Source organism: Micromys minutus, assembly GCF_963924665.1.
Source record: "Micromys minutus genome assembly, chromosome: 14".
Taxonomy (NCBI): Eukaryota; Metazoa; Chordata; class Mammalia; order Rodentia; family Muridae; genus Micromys; species Micromys minutus.
In genome coordinates, this window is record NC_137983.1 from 1,706,465 (window position 1) to 1,724,196 (window position 17,732).

The window sequence follows — 17,732 nt, forward strand, 5'->3', positions numbered from 1 at the left end:
AAGAGCAGCACTTTTCCCCTGCACTGAGAGAGGTCCCTCAAACACAGATGCAGTCCAGGTCCCCAGAGCTTCCTCCCAGTTAGTTGCTTGTAGCTTCTGTGTAAGAACCCCTGCATCCTGGCAGGGGTGCCCTCCCTGAGCTGCGGCCGCGGTGGGCCCTGGACACTGCACTTCCTAGAAATAGCAGCAAGCTGTGGGTCTCCTGCTCAAAGCAGCCTGTTGTCAGCGGGGGCCACACCCAGCTGCCTAAGATGCTGTGGGTTTGAAACACTCCTAGCCTCTGTTTGAGAGAACTCTTTGAACAGGACGGTGGGCTCAGCAGCTGGGGGCCCATCTGAACCTAGACGCCACAGTAGCTTTATTGGGGACATGCAGGGGTGTCAGGAGCTGGCTTTCAGCTTGGCCTCAAAGCACCACTTCCCACAGAGACTCAAGACTGTCATTCAGAGTGGCCGGGGCATCCATCTTACGGAAGGAAGGGCTCTTAGGCCCCTCTGCACTCTGAGCCACCACAGGAAGGTCTCTTTGGATGGAATTTCACTGTACTGTTTTAGATGGTAAGAGAATAGGAGATTAAATAGTACATCCCCATCCCAAACACACTCTGAGGTGGCCATGACTGTGGCCGGTTTGAGTGGAGATGTCTGTGGTTATGTATATCTTATCTTTTTCAGACAGGATCTCATGTAGCCCAGGCTGGTCAAGCATTTACTATGTAGCTGAAATGACCTTGAGTTTCGGTTCCTCTTGCTGGGATGAGAGGGGACAATGCTTTCAACCAAGACCCAGCACACCGTGTATAGATACACCAGCAACAAAAGCAAAGCCGGCATGTGCTGAGCTAATAAACCGTTCAACGTTCATCAGCCTGCACGTCTGCCTCTCTCGGCCACTTCCCAGTCAGGGGAACCTGGGGATAGATTGGAGGGGACGGGAGAGTTGACTTGGAGGGTGGGTCAGGTCCCAGTGGTTGGCAGGAAAGTCTGTAGTGTGAGCAGGCCTTTCCACTCTCTGGTCTGATTCCGGGCTCCTGACAGCCATAAAATCACTCTGCTTAGACTGGCAATATTTTCCTTTAATGTGTTCCTGAAGGCTTTGGAAGACCAGGAGGAAAATTCCAGAGTAACAAGGAGAGGGCTCTTTTAGGTCCTGGGGGAAGGGAGAGCAGTGGGGGCAGGACCCGGGGGCGCCGCAGCCCTGTGGGGAGACCTGTCTACTCATTGTCTGCTCGGAGAGGGTCTGTAGACAGAGGACCTCTGATCTCTGCGGTGCAGGGACGGTGGGTGGCCTTGCTTCTTCTGGCCGCTTCTCCACAGGAATTTACATAAAACTGCTCCAAGGCGTTTCTACCAAGCACGCTATGAGCCCGGGACTCATACTGGCTGTATGAGTGGGGCACACTCTGTCACCCCTGTCACTCTCTCTCTGCGGCTGCTCTCGCCCAGCCCAGAGACCACCTTCTTCTTGCTCCCCTCCTCATCTTCTCAGACTGGACTCAGCATGTCCAGTGGCCTGACTCTTACTTCTCCAATCACAGGGCAGGGGCTCATCCTCATGACCCTTCCAGAGCTGTCTATGCACCCCCACCATGGCTCTCAACAGTCTGCACTGACTAATGAAGTTCTGTGTTATGATCCTGGAGTGTTGTTGGGAAAGTGGAAGGAGGCAGATGCTTTTCAAACTACATCACAGGGTCTGGAAAGTCACATGGTCCCTGAGAAAAGATGGTCCTCTTTGCTGAGTTAGCTGTGCTGGGAACAGATAAAACATGTTTAAGACGAAATCTATAGGCAAAAGGGGCTGTGGAAGCAGGGAAGAAGAGCTTTCCGACACACAGGTCAGCTTGTGCAAAGGCCCTGGGGTCAGGCAGAGATCTGTTCACAGGAGGCTTCATTCCTGGAACGAGGACAGGGATATATTCTTTGGGCAAAAGGGAGCTATAGAGGGTGGGTGAGCAGGGGGAGGAAAGTAGCCTAATTTATAATCTTTTTCTGTTTCTTTTTGTTTTATTTGGAGACATGATCTTACTCGACAGCCCAGCTGCCTTTGAACTCTGCTAACCCACCTCTGCCACCTGGGATTATGTGCTGGGATTACAGTGGGAGGGAGGTGACTCTGTGTTCCAGCTGGGACCAGGGTGTGGCTACAGGGAGAACAAGGAGAAACGTGTGTGTGTATGTGTGTGTGTGTGTGTGTTTGTGTCTGTGTGTGTATGTGTGTGTAGTGTGGTGTGTGAGTGTGTATGTATGGTGTATGTGTGTGTGTGTATGTGTGGTGTGTGTGGTGTATGTATGTGTGTGTGGTATATGTGAATGTGTGTAGTGTGGTGTGTGTGTATGTATGGTGTATGTCTGTGTATGTGTGTGGTATGTGTGTGTATAGTGTATGGTCTGTGTGATTGTGTGTGTGGTGTGTGTATGTGTGTGTGGTGTATGTATGGTGTATGTGTGTGTGGTGTGTGAGTGTGTGTGTGTGTGTGAGTGAGTGTGTGTAGTGTGGTGTGTGAGTGTGTGTGTATGGTGTATGTGTGTGTATGTGTGTGTATGTGTGGTGTGTGTATGTGTGTGGTGTGTGTGTGTATATAGTATATGTGTGTGTGTCTGTGTGATTGTGTGTGTGGTGTGTGTGTCTGTGTGTGGTGTATGTGTTATGGTGTGTGTATGTGTGTGTGTTGTGTGTATGTGTGTGGTGTATGTGTGTATGGTGTGTGTGTGTGTGTGTAGGGCTCTAGAGGGACAAGCTCCATGTTTATCTTACAGGTGTTTACCCATGATCTCATGATGGAGTAGAGGCTGGCCTGGAGCTTGTCATCCTCCTGCCTCTGTCTCCGCAGTGCTGGGATTTCAGGCATGAGGCACCATGTGGGCTACCGTGCTGTGTGCTCCATTAAGCACTGTACCGCTGAACCACAAGCACTCTACCAACGAGCCCAAGCCCAGCATGACACAATAAATTTTTAAGTTGAATGTTTTTGTCATCATGTGTTATAATTTGTAAGATGAAAAAAGAAGACAGTGGAACTCACAGTCAAATTTGCCTCGTTTTGACTGCAGAGCCCTGGATGGACGCCTCGCGCTCTGGCTTGTTTGTCATCGCCTGGGGCATTGTGCCTGGGGCAATGATGACACTCCTGGGATCTGACGAGTCTTCCTAGATGAACGAACGTCTCATGGACTCCATTAGGACAACGTGAAAACCAGCCCTGGCCCTGCTGCTGACCACCAGACATTTGGAAAGAACAGGCTGAGACTGCTCCAAGCAGGCTGCTCCCTGACACTCATGGTTGCCTGGTACCCAGTGGAGGGACAAAGGGGAGTGGCCAAGGCCACGCCCAGTGGCAGACTTCCTGTGGCCGGGACAGCCATCTTGCACATGTCAAGTGTAGACAGAGGGACCAGTCATACGCAGGTGAAAGCAGCTGGCCCAGTTTGGTATTTGCCAGGATTGGATCATTAGCTCAAACAACCGAGTCCCCAAAAGCCACATCACAGGGACCCACTAAAGAGTGAGGGGCAACGCATGTGCCTAATGCTCCTTAGTTCTCATCACACCCCAGATCTGAACCCAACCCACTCCTTCCGCCCACCCACCCATTCGCTTGTCCACACATCGCCCCTTCCATCCTCCCTCTCCTTTTCCTTACATCATTATGATGCAGAGAGACAACCATTACTCTGTTCACAGCACCACCCAGGTGACAGAAGGGACAGCTGTGCTGTGCTGGGCTGGGCTTTGGGGAGCAGTGAAGGCCACCAAATGACAGACACAGCAAGAATAAACCATTTGGAGGTGACCATGCCCCACAGTCACAGCAGACGATGCCAGGGTTCATGCTGGGAGTGCCTGTCTTCCATCACCACCCACTCCCTCCCCTCTCCAATGTGTGAACCGATAAACACTCACCTGCCTCAGATGCCTGGGCCAGGCCGGCAGGACCTTTGCATTTGCGGTGCCCTGGCTGGGCCTCTCAGAAGCAGATAGTTACCTGCCCGCCTGTGAGGGTGTGAGCTTTCTTGTCCCTCCAGTGTCCCTGGACTACAAGACCTTCATCTCCACAGCTCAGTCCTCCCCACATGGCAGCCTCTGACCTCTGACATTTGTTTCACACTTGCTGCCAAGCCCTGTGGTCATTTCTCTTCCCCAGGCCTGGGCCACTGCCAGGTGGATAAACACACAGGTCTCTGCTCCATTCATCACTCGGTGAACAAGGGCCCCACTGTGCAGGCACTGAGGCATGCTGTGAGATGGGGGGGACTGAGGCCCCGGGACTTCCCTCTTTTGAGTTCACACCCACTGTTCCCAGTCAACTGCAAAAACCTGGGGCAAATTTTCTCCTGCGACCCGTGTCTTTAGCATGAAGCAGGGAAACTTCCCTCTCTGAGTCTCCAGTGTCCACAGGGACAGGGCAAGGCGTGAGGCCATCTTTGAGACAGGGTCTCACAGAGCTGACTGGCTTCAAACTCCTGATCTTGGGTCTTCCATGCCAAGTATTGGGGTGACAGGTGTGTACTGTGCCCAAACGCTGAGGCTTTTGAACAGGTGACCCGGAAGGAGCTATTCTCCTGCCTCAGTGCTAGGACAGCAAGCATGCTCTACCATACCAGTCACCCTACATACTGAGCCACAAGCACTCCAACAACTGAGCTACATCTCCAGTCGGTAGGATGGTATTTCAATTTCACTTTCAGTTTCTCAGATAATAGTGGGTATAGCCCAGGCTGGTCACAAAACTCTACGTATCCAAGGATGGCCCTGAACCCCTGATCCTCCTTGCTCTTTCTGGGTAGCCCAGGTTGGCATGGAACTATATCCTCCTGCTTCTGTCTCCCTTACAACCCTAACCCTGCCACCATTCTAGGCCATATGATTTCTTTTCTAATATTTTCTCTGCGAAGTGTGAGTTTGAAACCCAGAGAACCGCCTGAACGAATATGTTTAATTCTTGCATTGACCCTAAAAAGTGTGGCCTTGTTTTTATTTGAGCGAGTGCACATATATGTGTATGAAATTGAGTGTATATTCTGTGTGTGTATATATGCAAGTGTGTATGTATATGTGTATGAGCATATGGACTTTTATGTGTGCCTGTATGACTGTGTGTGAGTATGTGTGCACCTGTGTATACATGCATGTGTATTATTGTGTGTAGTGTGTGTAATGTGTGTGTGCGTGTGCTTGAGGCAGGGGTGGGGACAGAGAGAAGAAAGGCTTGTAGGGGTTGCAAAGACTGCTCAGAGTTCACAAGTGTGAACTCAAGTCTCAGAAACTGTGTGAAAAGGCTCAGAATTCCTGGGACTCAATGGGCCAGCCAGTGAGAGACAGAATCTCAAAGATCAAAGTTAGGGGCTGGTGGCAGTCATCTTTAATTCCAGCAGAGGCAGGTGGGTCTCTGGGAGTTTGAGGCCAGCCTAATCGATGAAGTGGAAACTTAAGGATTCTTTGACAAGTCAGGACTGTTGGACAGGGTTTTGCTGGGGCAAACACACGAAGGAACATTTCGCTAAAGCGAACAGGAGAAAGAACGTTCTGGTAAAGCAAGCATGTGAAAGGACGTGACAAGGGACTCTTTGCTAATGACACACATGTACTGGTTCGCCTTACTTTGCATAGTTAAGCTGCGTTTTTAGGACAACACAGAGAAACGTGCCAAAAATTTTCTGGTGCTGTGCTGCAGTTTCTTACCAATTTCTTGGACTTGGGCTGGTTGGCAGAGTGATGTCAGCTGAGGCAAGGCACACGGAGGACACGAGATGTTTGGACTCACAGAGTGACAGACAGAGCTTGGCAAGCTGGCACAGCTGCCCTGCAGTGTTTGCTGGTCTCTTGTCTTTACTGATCTTCGCTGAGAGAGGCCCAGCCGAGAACTTCTCCTGGTGTCCCTCCGGGGTGAGGCCTGGCTGCCACTGCTGCTGATTCCTGTTTGCTATCCTGACTCTATGGAACTGGACGGCTGTGTATCTGTGAAGTGTTTGTGAGTGGATCGAGCCGCCGCTGCCGACCTGTGAGCTGAACTGCAGATTTCCAGACAACACAGATGGGAGATGCTCCAAAGAACCTTTCTAAACAGGCCCGCCTCCCCTGTATCCTTTCTTTCCCACTACCTCTGGTGGGTGGTGGGCTACAAGGGAGGTTAAAGTGTTTAAGAACCATCGTTAAAAAATAGGTCTTGAAAAAAAAATTAAAGTTATATTCTATTCTACACAGTGAGTTCCAAGACAGCCAAGGTTACATAGAGAGACTCTGTCTCAGAAAAATCAAAACCAAGGTCAAGACTGGTGTATGCAAAAGGAGAAAAAGCCTCCTTGACATATAAAGACATCTTAGTCAGATCCCTACTACCCCAGGGCTGCACCTGATAACCAGGATGCGGTGGCTAACACTCAAGATAACTGGACAGTCCTGGAGCCCCAGGGTGCCCGCCCGCTGCACAGCACATAAGCAGAGACCAAGAGCAATGCTCTGCTCTCCACGTCTGGAGAGACACCGCCTGGATCTGCCCTGCGGCTGGAGAGTCTCCTGCAGGATCCTGGCCCTCACATCCAAGTCTGGACCTGACACTCCGATGAGCTGCCTTGGGGGCCAGGCTTGGGACTGTCTAGATGAGAGCCAGCAGAGGGAAATATAACTTTTGGTATACTGACTACTTGTGTCTCCTTCCTGCTCTCCACTGGAAGATTCTGGAAGATTCTCAGAAGGTGAAGACTTGTTCTCCTCCCACACTTATCCTCTGACCTCCACAGTATCGCAATTGCTCAGTAACATTGTAACTGTTATAGTTACCGTTGTGTCTCATCTGAGGAAAGTCGAGCATGAAAAGGCCTGTGCTGAGGAGGGTGGCCCCCGTCAAAGGCCTAGTCAGTCTCAGGCCTCAGACACCCGCTCCCTGACCCCTGGATTTGGTCCTTATTTATGGAGAGTAAGTCTGGCCTGGGATGTGGGCATGGCCAAGTGACTCTCCCCCTTGTCCGGCCTGATGGGTTCCCCAGATCAAGCCTGTGGCTGGGCAGGCCATGCCCAACATATTTCTCCTTTGGGCGGTGGCAGGCAGCCTGGGCGCCACACGTCTCCTGGCCCAGCCATCGTCAATCAGAAAGGGCCCCCGGGGCTCCACCAGCAGGCCCCGCCTGGCGATGCTCCTGGAACGACTCAGCCTGGATGTCGGGAAGAAAGACTGGCTCAGACTCATGAGTTCCAGAATATCACAGCTATTGCCTGCCTGGGGCCAGAGCTAAGTCTGGATCCTGTGGGAAGGGATGTGTGTGGGTATGTATGGGTGGGGTCATGTGTGGATGTGGGGGATGAAGATGTGTATGTGTGTAGGGCGTTGGGTGGATATGGGTGTATGTGTGTGTGTGTGTGTGTGTGTGGAGGAGGTTGTGTGTGCGCGTGTGTGTGTCTAATGTGGGATTGTTTGCATGTATAGGGGTGTATGTGTGTGTGAGTGTGTATGTGAATCTAATGTGGGATTGTTTGCATGTATTGGGGTGTATGTGTGTGTGGGTCTAATGTGGGATTGTTTGCATGTATAGGGGTGTATGTGTGTGTGGGTCTAATGTGGGATTGTTTGCATGTATAGGGGTGTATGTGTGTGTGGGTCTAATGTGGGATTGTTTGCATGTATAGGGGTGTATGTGTGTGTGGGTCTAATGTGGGATTGTTTGCATGTATAGGGGTGTATGTGTGTGTGGGTCTAATGTGGGATTGTTTGCATGTATAGGGGTGTATGTGTGTGTGGGTCTAATGTGGGATTGTTTGCATGTATGGGGTGTGTGTTTATGTGCGTGTGTAGCTCCTCAGCTCGGGTGTGGTCCATCAAGCTGGGTCATTTCTTCTTTGAGGAAAATATGGATATCACTCATCTCTGGCTAGGTGGAGCCTGCAGTCTATCCTAGCACCTAGGAAATGGAAGCAGAAGGATCAGAAGTTCAAGGTCATTCTTGGACACAGAGAAAGTTTAAGGCTAGCCTGGGCTACAGAAGATCCTGTCATAAGAATACAAAACCAACCAAACTTACAAAACACTCGAAGCAAAACCCATTTAGAACATTTCTGTGTGTAAATTCCAAGTTAAAGAGCCAGGCTGATTTGGGAGCCAGCTCACTAATGTTCCTCACAGGCTGTGAGTATTCTGATTTCCAGATGAACACTTACTGTGTCACACAGAGAACCTTGCTTGGGCAGTACTGAAGGCCTGGAGGAGCAGATGTCTACTGTGGAAGGAGAGGTGCAGGCATCGGGCAGGCAGCAGGTAGGGGTGAGCCCAGGCTGTCCCTCTCCCCACTGTCCTCAGCACGACCTCAGCTCTTACCCTTCCTTCAGTCTGGACTCCCTTTCCCACCTCTCCCTGAAGGGCCCAGCTGTGGCTATGGCTCAAGCCATGTGGTCCTGAGCCCCAGCCCTGCGCTTGACTCGTGGTAGACAGCCATTAGGCTGCTGTGTGCTCCTGCCTCAGCTGCACTCTGGAGGCCACAGGTCCACCCTGCAGTGGTGGTTTTCTGGAGAATTCCAGGGCTGGTCAGCAAGAACAGCCCCATGTGTGCCCAGGGCCAAAGAAAACAGGAGGTAGCTCAGCCAGCAGGGAGGATGCCACGGGGGCCTGGCTTCTCTGAACACGGTTCCTCTGCACCGGCTGTTTTCCCTCCTTTGCCAACCCCCCTGCTCTCCCCCTGTGAGCCCAATGACACCTTGGGCCTTAAGATGTTGTTACTGGTCTTGGCTAGCCTCACTCCCTGTCTTGACAGCAACGGTGTGTGTGGTGTCCATCTACCCAGCAGCCCGGGCTCATTTCTACTGAGGACTATTGCTGAGCAGTTTCCACTATAGCCCTGCTGCCGATTCCCACACCTACCTCAGCTGCCTGATAGAAGTCAGGGACTGTTTATTCCAGTGCCCCCCAGCAGCTACCTAGCAGGGGATGTGACCCACAACAGGCACATTTATGTAAAACATGATGTACCAGAAATCTCCAACAACACACACACACTGACATCCCCCACCCCCCCTCCCCCGAGCCTCCTCAACTGCTTCCCATAACTGATCTAAGTAAGGCCTTTATTCTCTTTGTTCCCTGGACTGTCTGTCTCCTCCAGGGAGCCCTCCATGGTTTCTTCTTGAAACAAGAGATCTTCCTGGGTTGCAGTAGCCCCAAGTGGGCCAGTTCCCCTCCCCTGAGCCCCAGCTTCTCTGTCTACAGACTGTAAGCTGTGAGTCCTGGCAGGCCAGGTAGAGAGGGTTGAAACTCCTGGAGGCTGAGGTATTTTACAGCTCAGAGTGTGGCTGGCTCAGGAAAGATTTTTCAGTTCCCAGCTGGTATTATTTTTATGAGACTGTGTCTCCCCAGTGGCTGAGGAGCAAAGTTCAGTGCAGCCCAGAGAGAAGAGAACCTCAAGGAAACTGAGGACCCTTCCTGCACCCCATCCCCAGTACTCCTCCTGTTTATTCAACTGTGCAAAAGGGGAAACTGAGGCACGGACATCATTTACTAGGAATTCTGTTTGTTTGGAGGTGTAGGGCGGTGATGGTGGCGGTGCAGAGGAATCCAAGCCTACCACCCTCATCACCTCCTGCTGCTGCGGACGGAGCCACACCCATAGACCCGGTTTGCAGGATTTGGAAGCGCAGAGGGAGTGTGGGAGCCAGAGTGGGTGACCTTTAGATTACTCCCGACTTTCTTTCCCCAGTGTTATCTGAGGGAGCAGACAGAGATTGTCTTGCATACAGCAGGCACTCAATGGTGAACCAGAGTGAGTGGAGAGCGCCACTTGACTCCTCAAGGCTCATGGTTCCTCAGACCCCACCTTGTACTGATCAGCCGTGGGGCGGGGCCCTGAATGCAGAGCCCAGCCTGTTTACCTTGCGGCGGGCTCTGGGCTGGGCCGCGGGGGGCTGTCCCGGACCCGGCGCGGGGATAAATAGGCTGTGGGCTCGAGGGTGCAGGCAGCAGCTGCAGCTCTACCAACATGGACCCCACAGCCTGCATTCTAGTGCTCGCCCTGGCTGCACTGCGGGTTACCGGCCAGGGCCAGATCCCTCTGGGTAAAGCTGCTTAGTGGGAGACATGGGTGGACAGGCCTCTCAGTTTCCTCAAGGCTCATGATTCCACCTCCTCGGAGCTTGGGGTCCGCTCTCCAGGAACGTCCGGGGTTCCTGAAAAATGAAGCGGCGGGTGGAGCCTGGATAGCCCCGGAGGAGGCGGGAGGGGTGATGGAGTGGTTGGGTCGCCCATCACTGGCCCCTGTGGATGCAGGTGGAGACCTGGCCCCACAGATGCTGCGAGAACTTCAGGAGACTAATGCGGCGCTGCAAGACGTGAGAGAGCTGTTGCGACAGCAGGTAAGTAAACAGAGGGAGACAGCAGCGTGGACACAGAACAGGGACAGGGAACACGGAGGGGACTAAGAATAGTAGAGAACAGAGAGAGAGACAGTGCCGGGTCAGAACTGATGCAGGGGATACGGCGCAGTGACGAGCGGGGAACAGAAGGGACGGAAAAGACAGAGAGGGAAACAGTGCAAGAACAGAGCAGGGAAGAGAGCCTAGAACAGGGCGCGGGGCAGAGCGCATGGAAACAGGGCTAGAACAGGATGCGGCGACTGGATGCACCGAATCAGACAGGGAGACAGGAGATCCGGAACGCGCTTGTGCAAAGAAGATGGTTGTGGGCACCGGGTTCTGAGGAACCGGGTCGTGGGAGGAGGTGGGGGACCGAGAGGAGGCACATGGGAAGGGGTCCCGTTGACTTCCTGCCCCTCAGGTCAAGGAGATCACCTTCCTGAAGAATACGGTGATGGAATGTGATGCTTGCGGTGAGCACAGCGGAGACCCAAAGGGCGGAGGAAGAGTGGGGCACAGAGCGGAAGGGAGGAAAAGGGCTGGGGAAGGGAGCTGGCCGAGGTAGGGGTGAAAGTGGACGGCGACGGAGCGGACTGGACGCCGGAGAGAAGGCTCGGGAAATGCGCGAAGATCAGGGACGTGGGCAGGAGGACCGCACAGCCTAAGGGCGCACGCGCAAACAAACCCTGTCCCAGCGTAGGCTAATCAGAGCCCCCCCTGGGGGCGTGGTCCTGAACAGCCCCACCCTGGGCGGGACAAGCTCATCGTGTGGGCGGGGCTGTGCAGGCACCACCTCTGGGCGTGGCCTAACTTCTGTAGGTCTGCAGGAATGCAGCCCGCACGGACTCCTGGCCTGAGCGTGCGGCCAGTACCGCTGTGCGCACCGGGCTCCTGCTTCCCCGGCGTAGTCTGCACGGAGACAGCTACCGGCGCGCGCTGCGGCCCCTGCCCTCCTGGCTACACCGGCAACGGCTCGCACTGCACCGACGTTAATGAGGTGCGCGGGCTCCCCACACCCCCGCCGTCCTGTACCTACCCGGGCCGACCCCACCACAAATTCCCTTCATCCGGACGGCGCCCCCCTCATCCACTGAGAGTATTCTCCCGGACCAGCCCCTCGCAGCCCGGGGCTCCAGCCCAGAAGACCTCACGTCTACCAGGGGGGCCCCACCCAGGTCAACTCCAGCACTATCTCAGGCGCACGTTCTGACCACGCCTTTCGCCCCTACCGAGGCCCATCCCAACGACCCCTTGGACGCCGGGGGTGGCTCTTTCCAATCCTCCTCCCCACTGGGGCTTGCTCGCCCGGACCACGTGTCTGCTGTGGAGAGTCGCCCTTTACGTCTGGGCCGTCGCCGCCGTGCCTGCATGCCCAGGCGGCCACTTCCTCCCTCGGCTGGGGATGCCCGCCCCCCAAATTCATTTCCTCACCCCTAAGAGGTCACGACTCCATGCCCACGAAGGCAAAGTCACCAGCGACCCTCGGGTTCTCTATCCCGTGTAGCGCCCTACTTCAAGAGCTGGCTGATGGCCCTTAAGCGCCCTGGAATGCAGAGGCATGCCAATCTCTTTGAGTTCGAGACCAGCCTGGTATTCATGGTGTGTTCCAGAGCAGGCGGAGCTATGCAGTGAGATCCGATCTCCAACAAAACAAACCCCTCTCCACATCCCGGAAGCCCCAAGGTCTGGCTCTAGCAGTCCAGCTATGGGCCCCTAATCCTGTGTGGTCTTTCTCACAGTGCAACGCTCACCCCTGTTTCCCGCGTGTGCGATGCGTCAATACCAGCCCCGGCTTTCACTGCGAAGCCTGTCCCCCTGGGTTCAGCGGACCCACCCATGAGGGCGTGGGGCTGACCTTCGCCAAGACCAACAAACAGGTAAGGAAAGCCGGGGACCCTACGTTTATGGCAGGAGGGAATGAAAGACATTTTGTCCAGAACACTCGCTTCCAGTGAGAAAGTTCTTCGGGGCGGGGAGCAGGTTGCAAAGAGGCGTGACCCGTGTGGAACGTGTGTTGTCTGCCCGTGGTCTCCGTCCCCCAGGTTTGCACGGATATTAATGAGTGTGAGACCGGACAGCACAATTGTGTTCCCAACTCCGTGTGCGTCAACACCCGGGTAAGGAGGGCAGGGACGGTGAGGTTGACCCCATCAAGGCGTGAGTGGATGACCCGCTGACGGCCCGCGCCTGCGCACAGGGGTCCTTCCAGTGCGGCCCCTGCCAGCCCGGTTTCGTGGGTGACCAGACGTCAGGCTGCCAGCGGCGTGGGCAGCGCTTCTGCCCCGACGGGTCACCCAGCCCGTGCCATGAGAAAGCCGACTGTATCGTGGAGCGTGACGGCTCAAGGTCCTGCGTGGTGAGTGCAGGAATATAGTGGAAGAGGGGTCCTGGGCTCAGGCGTGCGTGGACATTTCCACCGACTCCCCTATGTAGTGTGCCGTCGGCTGGGCCGGCAACGGGCTCCTGTGCGGCCGCGACACGGACCTGGACGGCTTCCCGGACGAGAAGCTTCGCTGCTCGGAGCGCCAGTGCCGCAAGGTGGCTGTGACCTGGAGGGCGTGACCGGGAGGGTATGGTGAGCCAGGTAGACACACGCCTCACTCCCGTGTCCTTGCTCCCCAGGACAACTGCGTGACGGTACCCAATTCGGGGCAGGAGGATGTAGACCGGGATGGCATCGGAGATGCTTGTGACCCGGATGCGGACGGGGATGGAGTCCCTAACGAGCAAGTAAGGCTGTGTAGGGTCCGTGGGCGGGGCTTGGTGGCAGCAAGGCCTCTAGGGTTTCGTTAGTTATCTAGCTTCTTGAAGATGAGCTGGTCTGGGCCGTGCACTTTACATTTTATCACATTTATTTATTTATGTGCATGTGCGCGCGAGAGTGTGTGCTCGCGAGTGTGACACAGCGTGTGGAGGTCTGAAGGCTACTTTCAGGAGTCAGTTCTCTTTTTACACCTCGTAGGCTCCGGGAAGACAGGCAACTGGAACGTGAGCTCTGTCCCACGCTGACCTTCCCTTCTCCTTGTCCTGCCCTTTAGGACAATTGCCCACTGGTAAGAAACCCAGATCAGCGCAACTCGGACAGCGACAAGTGGGGAGATGCCTGCGACAACTGCCGGTCCCAGAAGAATGACGACCAGAAAGATACAGACCAGGATGGCCGGGGCGACGCCTGCGACGACGACATAGATGGCGACGGTGAGCATGGCTGGGGACGGAAGGGTGGGACCCATCTCTCAGGGGAGGTGTTTGCAAGGCTTGGAACTGAGTGGTGGCCTGGCCTAGAGAGTCCTGGTGTGGCTAAAGTCAAGCAGAGGGAAACAGGAAGCCAGTTCTGGGAGAGAAGAGAGCTGGGGCACAGTGGGTGAGGTGCCCAGTTTAACAACCCGGGGGGGGGGGGGGCTTCATCGAGGTGACGCATAACAGGGGATGGCCTTGGATTCCTGACCTTCCTGCCTACCTGCTGGGTACTGGGGTGACAGGTGTGCACAGGCATCCTTTTTTATTTTACATTATTGTTGTCACTGTTTTTGGGACAGGGTCTCTCTACATAGTCCTGGCTGTCCAGGAGCTCACTGTATACACCAAGCTGGCTTTAAACTCACAAAGATCTGACTGTCTCTGCCTCCTGGGTGCTGGGATTAAAGGCGTGAGCCACTGTGCTTCAGTTTAATTTTTTAAATCTCGCTTTATTTTATTTTATTTCCAAGACAGGGTCTCACTATGTAGTTTGGTCTGTCCTAGAACTCACTATGCAGACCAGGCTGGCCTTGAACTCAGTGATCTGCTTGCCTCTGCCTCCTGAGTGCCAACATGCCCAGCAACTTTTTCTACATTTGAGTTTGTCTGTTCTATGTACATGCACCTGTGTGTGCTTGAGTATCATGACACACATGTGGAGGTCAGAGGGCAAACTGCATTGCAGGAGTGGGTCTCACCACATAGACTCCAGAGATCAACCTCGGACCCCTTGGTCATCTCCTGTTTATCCCATGAAGCTGGGGCTCTGTCCCAGCCCTGATCTGAGATGGTACCACCCTAGCCTGGCCCTATTCTCAGGATCCTGCCTTGGTTCTCTGACTTGTCTCAGGAATACGAAATGTAGCTGACAACTGTCCCCGGGTGTCCAACTCTGACCAGCGTGACAGTGATGGTGATGGTGTTGGGGATGCCTGTGACAATTGTCCCCAGAAAGACAACCCAGACCAGGTGGACCACTTTCTATGTGAACTTTAGTTTGTGGGATACAATGGATTCTGCCAAGGGCATTCTGAGGGTGGGGGTTCTTGGGGAGGAAAGGATCTGGCTGTGGACTTGGGACGGGGCTGGCTTCTGAGTTCCTATCCCTGACTGTGACCCTTGATCCCATTCCAGAGGGATGTGGACCACGACTTTGTGGGTGATGCCTGTGATAGTGACCAAGACCAGTAAGGAGCCCTTGGGAAGGTAGCAGTGGAATGTCACATGACAACCCCCTTTCAGAGTCTCATTGTCTCTTCTTCGCACTCTAGGGATGGGGACGGACATCAAGACTCCCGCGACAACTGCCCCACAGTGCCCAACAGCGCCCAGCAGGACTCGGACCATGACGGCAAGGGTGATGCCTGTGATGACGATGACGACAATGACGGAGTCCCTGACAGCCAGGACAACTGCCGCTTAGTGCCCAACCCGGGCCAAGAGGACAGTGACCGTAAGAGTGGTCTTTAGCTGGTGTGATGAGGCAGAGGTGCCTGGTGTGGGCGTGGCCAGGAGCTAGCATAAGCTATTGGGAGGGGCCTGAGCTGAGCCCACAGAGATTATCTTTTTTTCAGAGGATGGCGTGGGTGACGCTTGTCAGGGTGACTTCGACGCTGACAAGGTTATAGACAAGATCGATGTGTGCCCCGAGAACGCCGAGGTCACTCTCACAGACTTCAGGGCCTTCCAGACGGTTGTGCTGGACCCAGAGGGTGACGCTCAGATCGATCCCAACTGGGTGGTGCTCAATCAGGTGCGCCTAGGGCTCGGGTGGTGGTCTGAGTGAGGCTGGGTGCCGCCTCAGCAAGACCTTCACCAGTCGGTGCTGTCCTGAGGCCCTTGTTCTTTCGACCTCACCAGGGAATGGAGATCGTTCAGACTATGAACAGTGACCCAGGCCTGGCTGTGGGTGAGGAGGGGCGGGGCGGGGGCGGGGCTATGGGGCGTGGCTACGGAGGGCTTAGCCACTGAGCAGGAGCTGTCAGCTTAAACCTGGGAAGGGTGGGTAGGGCTGAGGCAGGTTAGGACAAATGGCAAGTTGTAGGAGTGGTCATAGGTGGGTCATAGGCCATGGAGGGACAGGGCCGCTTGGTCAGGACCTGGGAAGATTTGGGTGGCGCCTTTGGGGCATGGCCATGGGAGGCAAAGAGATAGAGATGGGAAGTGCTTGAGGGTGTGGCTAGTGATATGTTGGTTGGGGTGTGGCCTTGTTTGGGGGAGCAGGTCTTGTTTGGAGGGGCAGGGCCAGACTCTGAGGTGTCCAGAGCAAGCATGCTTCTGGAGGCCTTGCTCTCTCTCCTTCTACAGGTTACACGGCGTTCAACGGCGTGGACTTCGAGGGCACGTTCCATGTAAACACCGCCACTGATGATGACTACGCTGGCTTCATCTTCGGCTATCAAGACAGCTCGAGTTTCTATGTAGTCATGTGGAAACAGATGGAGCAGACGTACTGGCAGGCCAATCCCTTCCGGGCTGTGGCTGAGCCAGGGATTCAGCTCAAGGTGCTGGCTGGGCTGTGTTCTCCTGGTCCCTGTGCCTACATACACTGTACTCTTTAGCCTTCACCCCAAAGCCTCCATAGCCCTCCAGCATTATCCCACAGCCCTCAAAATTGTCACCACTCCGCATTCTTCATCACTCATGCCCAGCCCCAGCCCTTCCACCTGGACCCGCCACCATTGCTATAGACTCAAATTGTCCCACAGGCCCACACATGCCTTCTGTGGAGGGTTGGGAAGGTGACTCCTTATTACAGTGCTTGGGGAATAAGCAAAGGAACTGGGGTTTGGGCCCCCACAGAACCCACATAAATGCTGGGTCTGGATGGTGACCCAGCTGTAATTACAGCCTTGAAAGGTAGGGACAGGGTCCCCAGAGCAAGCCAGTGAGACTAGCCACACTGGGAAGCCCCAGGCCTTACGGAGCGAGGTAGAAAATCTATTAAGGATGACTCTGAAAACTTCTGCCCTTCATTTACATGTGCATGTACCCACACATATTCAGAAACGTGCATATTCAGAAAAAATGAAGATAGACCCCGTCTCATTAAAAAAAAAAAAAAAAAAAGGAAAAAAGTACCCCTTGGGATCACCACATGTCCCTTTGGGTTCCCAAACCTATGAGAGTCACAAAGCCCTAGATTTCCCTGGACACCCCATATCCTCCTGCAGACACCTTGCAACAGGTCCTCAGTTCTGTAGACCCTGGTTTATCACAGCAGGTTATTGCATCCTATAAGGAGCCAGACCCTAAAGACCCCCTAAGGTATCTATCCCTGTATTTCCGGCACACAGACTCCTGGTTCCACTACCACAGTGGCCCAGCCAAAAGCCCTCACTTGGCCTCTCCTTCCATACCCATCACCCATAACTCCCACCTGCTCTGCTAGACAAGGTTCTGATCCCTTTCCTCCCCTGGCCTATGGCAGGCTGTCAAGTCCTCTACAGGTCCCGGGGAGCAGCTCCGAAACGCGCTGTGGCACACGGGGGATACAGCATCCCAGGTGCGGCTGCTGTGGAAGGATCCCCGGAATGTGGGCTGGAAGGATAAGACGTCCTACCGCTGGTTCCTGCAGCACCGGCCGCAAGTCGGCTACATCAGGTGGGGCCTGCCCTGCTGCTCCGTTTACAGTGCACCACGGACATATGGGCAGATGCCAGGCCCCTGGTACCTGCTATGTATGGGGCGCACGACACACATTCTGGCTGAGGGAAACTGAGGCAGGGGCCCTGACACCAGTCGTTATCGCTAGTGTGAACCAAAGAAGGGGGTAGCGAGCACGGGAACTCCACCTCATTAGTCTCACTCCACAGGGTACGGTTCTATGAGGGTCCTGAGCTAGTAGCTGACAGCAACGTGGTGGTGGACACAGCCATGCGTGGTGGCCGCCTGGGTGTCTTCTGCTTCTCCCAAGAGAATATCATCTGGGCTAACCTGCGCTACCGTTGCAATGGTGAGCTAGAGGCCAGTGGGCTGGACCCCAAAGGTTCCAGAAACCCCTCTCACCTGTTGCCTTTCAATCTGCAGATACAATCCCTGAGGACTATGAGAGTCACCAGCTGCGAAGGGCCTAGGGACCAGGTGTCTGGGGGCCTGGCCTGGGGAGGAAAGGCAAATAAAGTATGTATGTGGGGGACTGGCTGGCTTTGGTCACTGCT

General features: G+C 54.5%; 1 protein-coding gene across 1 annotated transcript; it reads left to right on the forward strand.

Moving 5' to 3' along the window:
* Window positions 1-9,959: 9,959 nt before the first annotated feature.
* Window positions 9,960-17,709, forward strand: COMP (cartilage oligomeric matrix protein; the record flags this gene model as incomplete). Its single annotated transcript, XM_080928519.1, has 19 exons — window positions 9,960-10,035; window positions 10,247-10,332; window positions 10,754-10,805; window positions 11,160-11,329; window positions 12,072-12,209; window positions 12,375-12,449; window positions 12,530-12,688; window positions 12,766-12,870; window positions 12,955-13,062; window positions 13,371-13,530; window positions 14,423-14,541; window positions 14,707-14,759; window positions 14,844-15,025; window positions 15,147-15,325; window positions 15,433-15,481; window positions 15,880-16,076; window positions 17,003-17,175; window positions 17,388-17,527; window positions 17,602-17,709. 19 exons carry the CDS (start codon window positions 9,960-9,962, stop codon window positions 17,646-17,648), a joined length of 2,268 nt encoding a protein of 755 aa, XP_080784645.1. The 3' UTR covers window positions 17,649-17,709.
* Window positions 17,710-17,732: the final 23 nt, after the last annotated feature.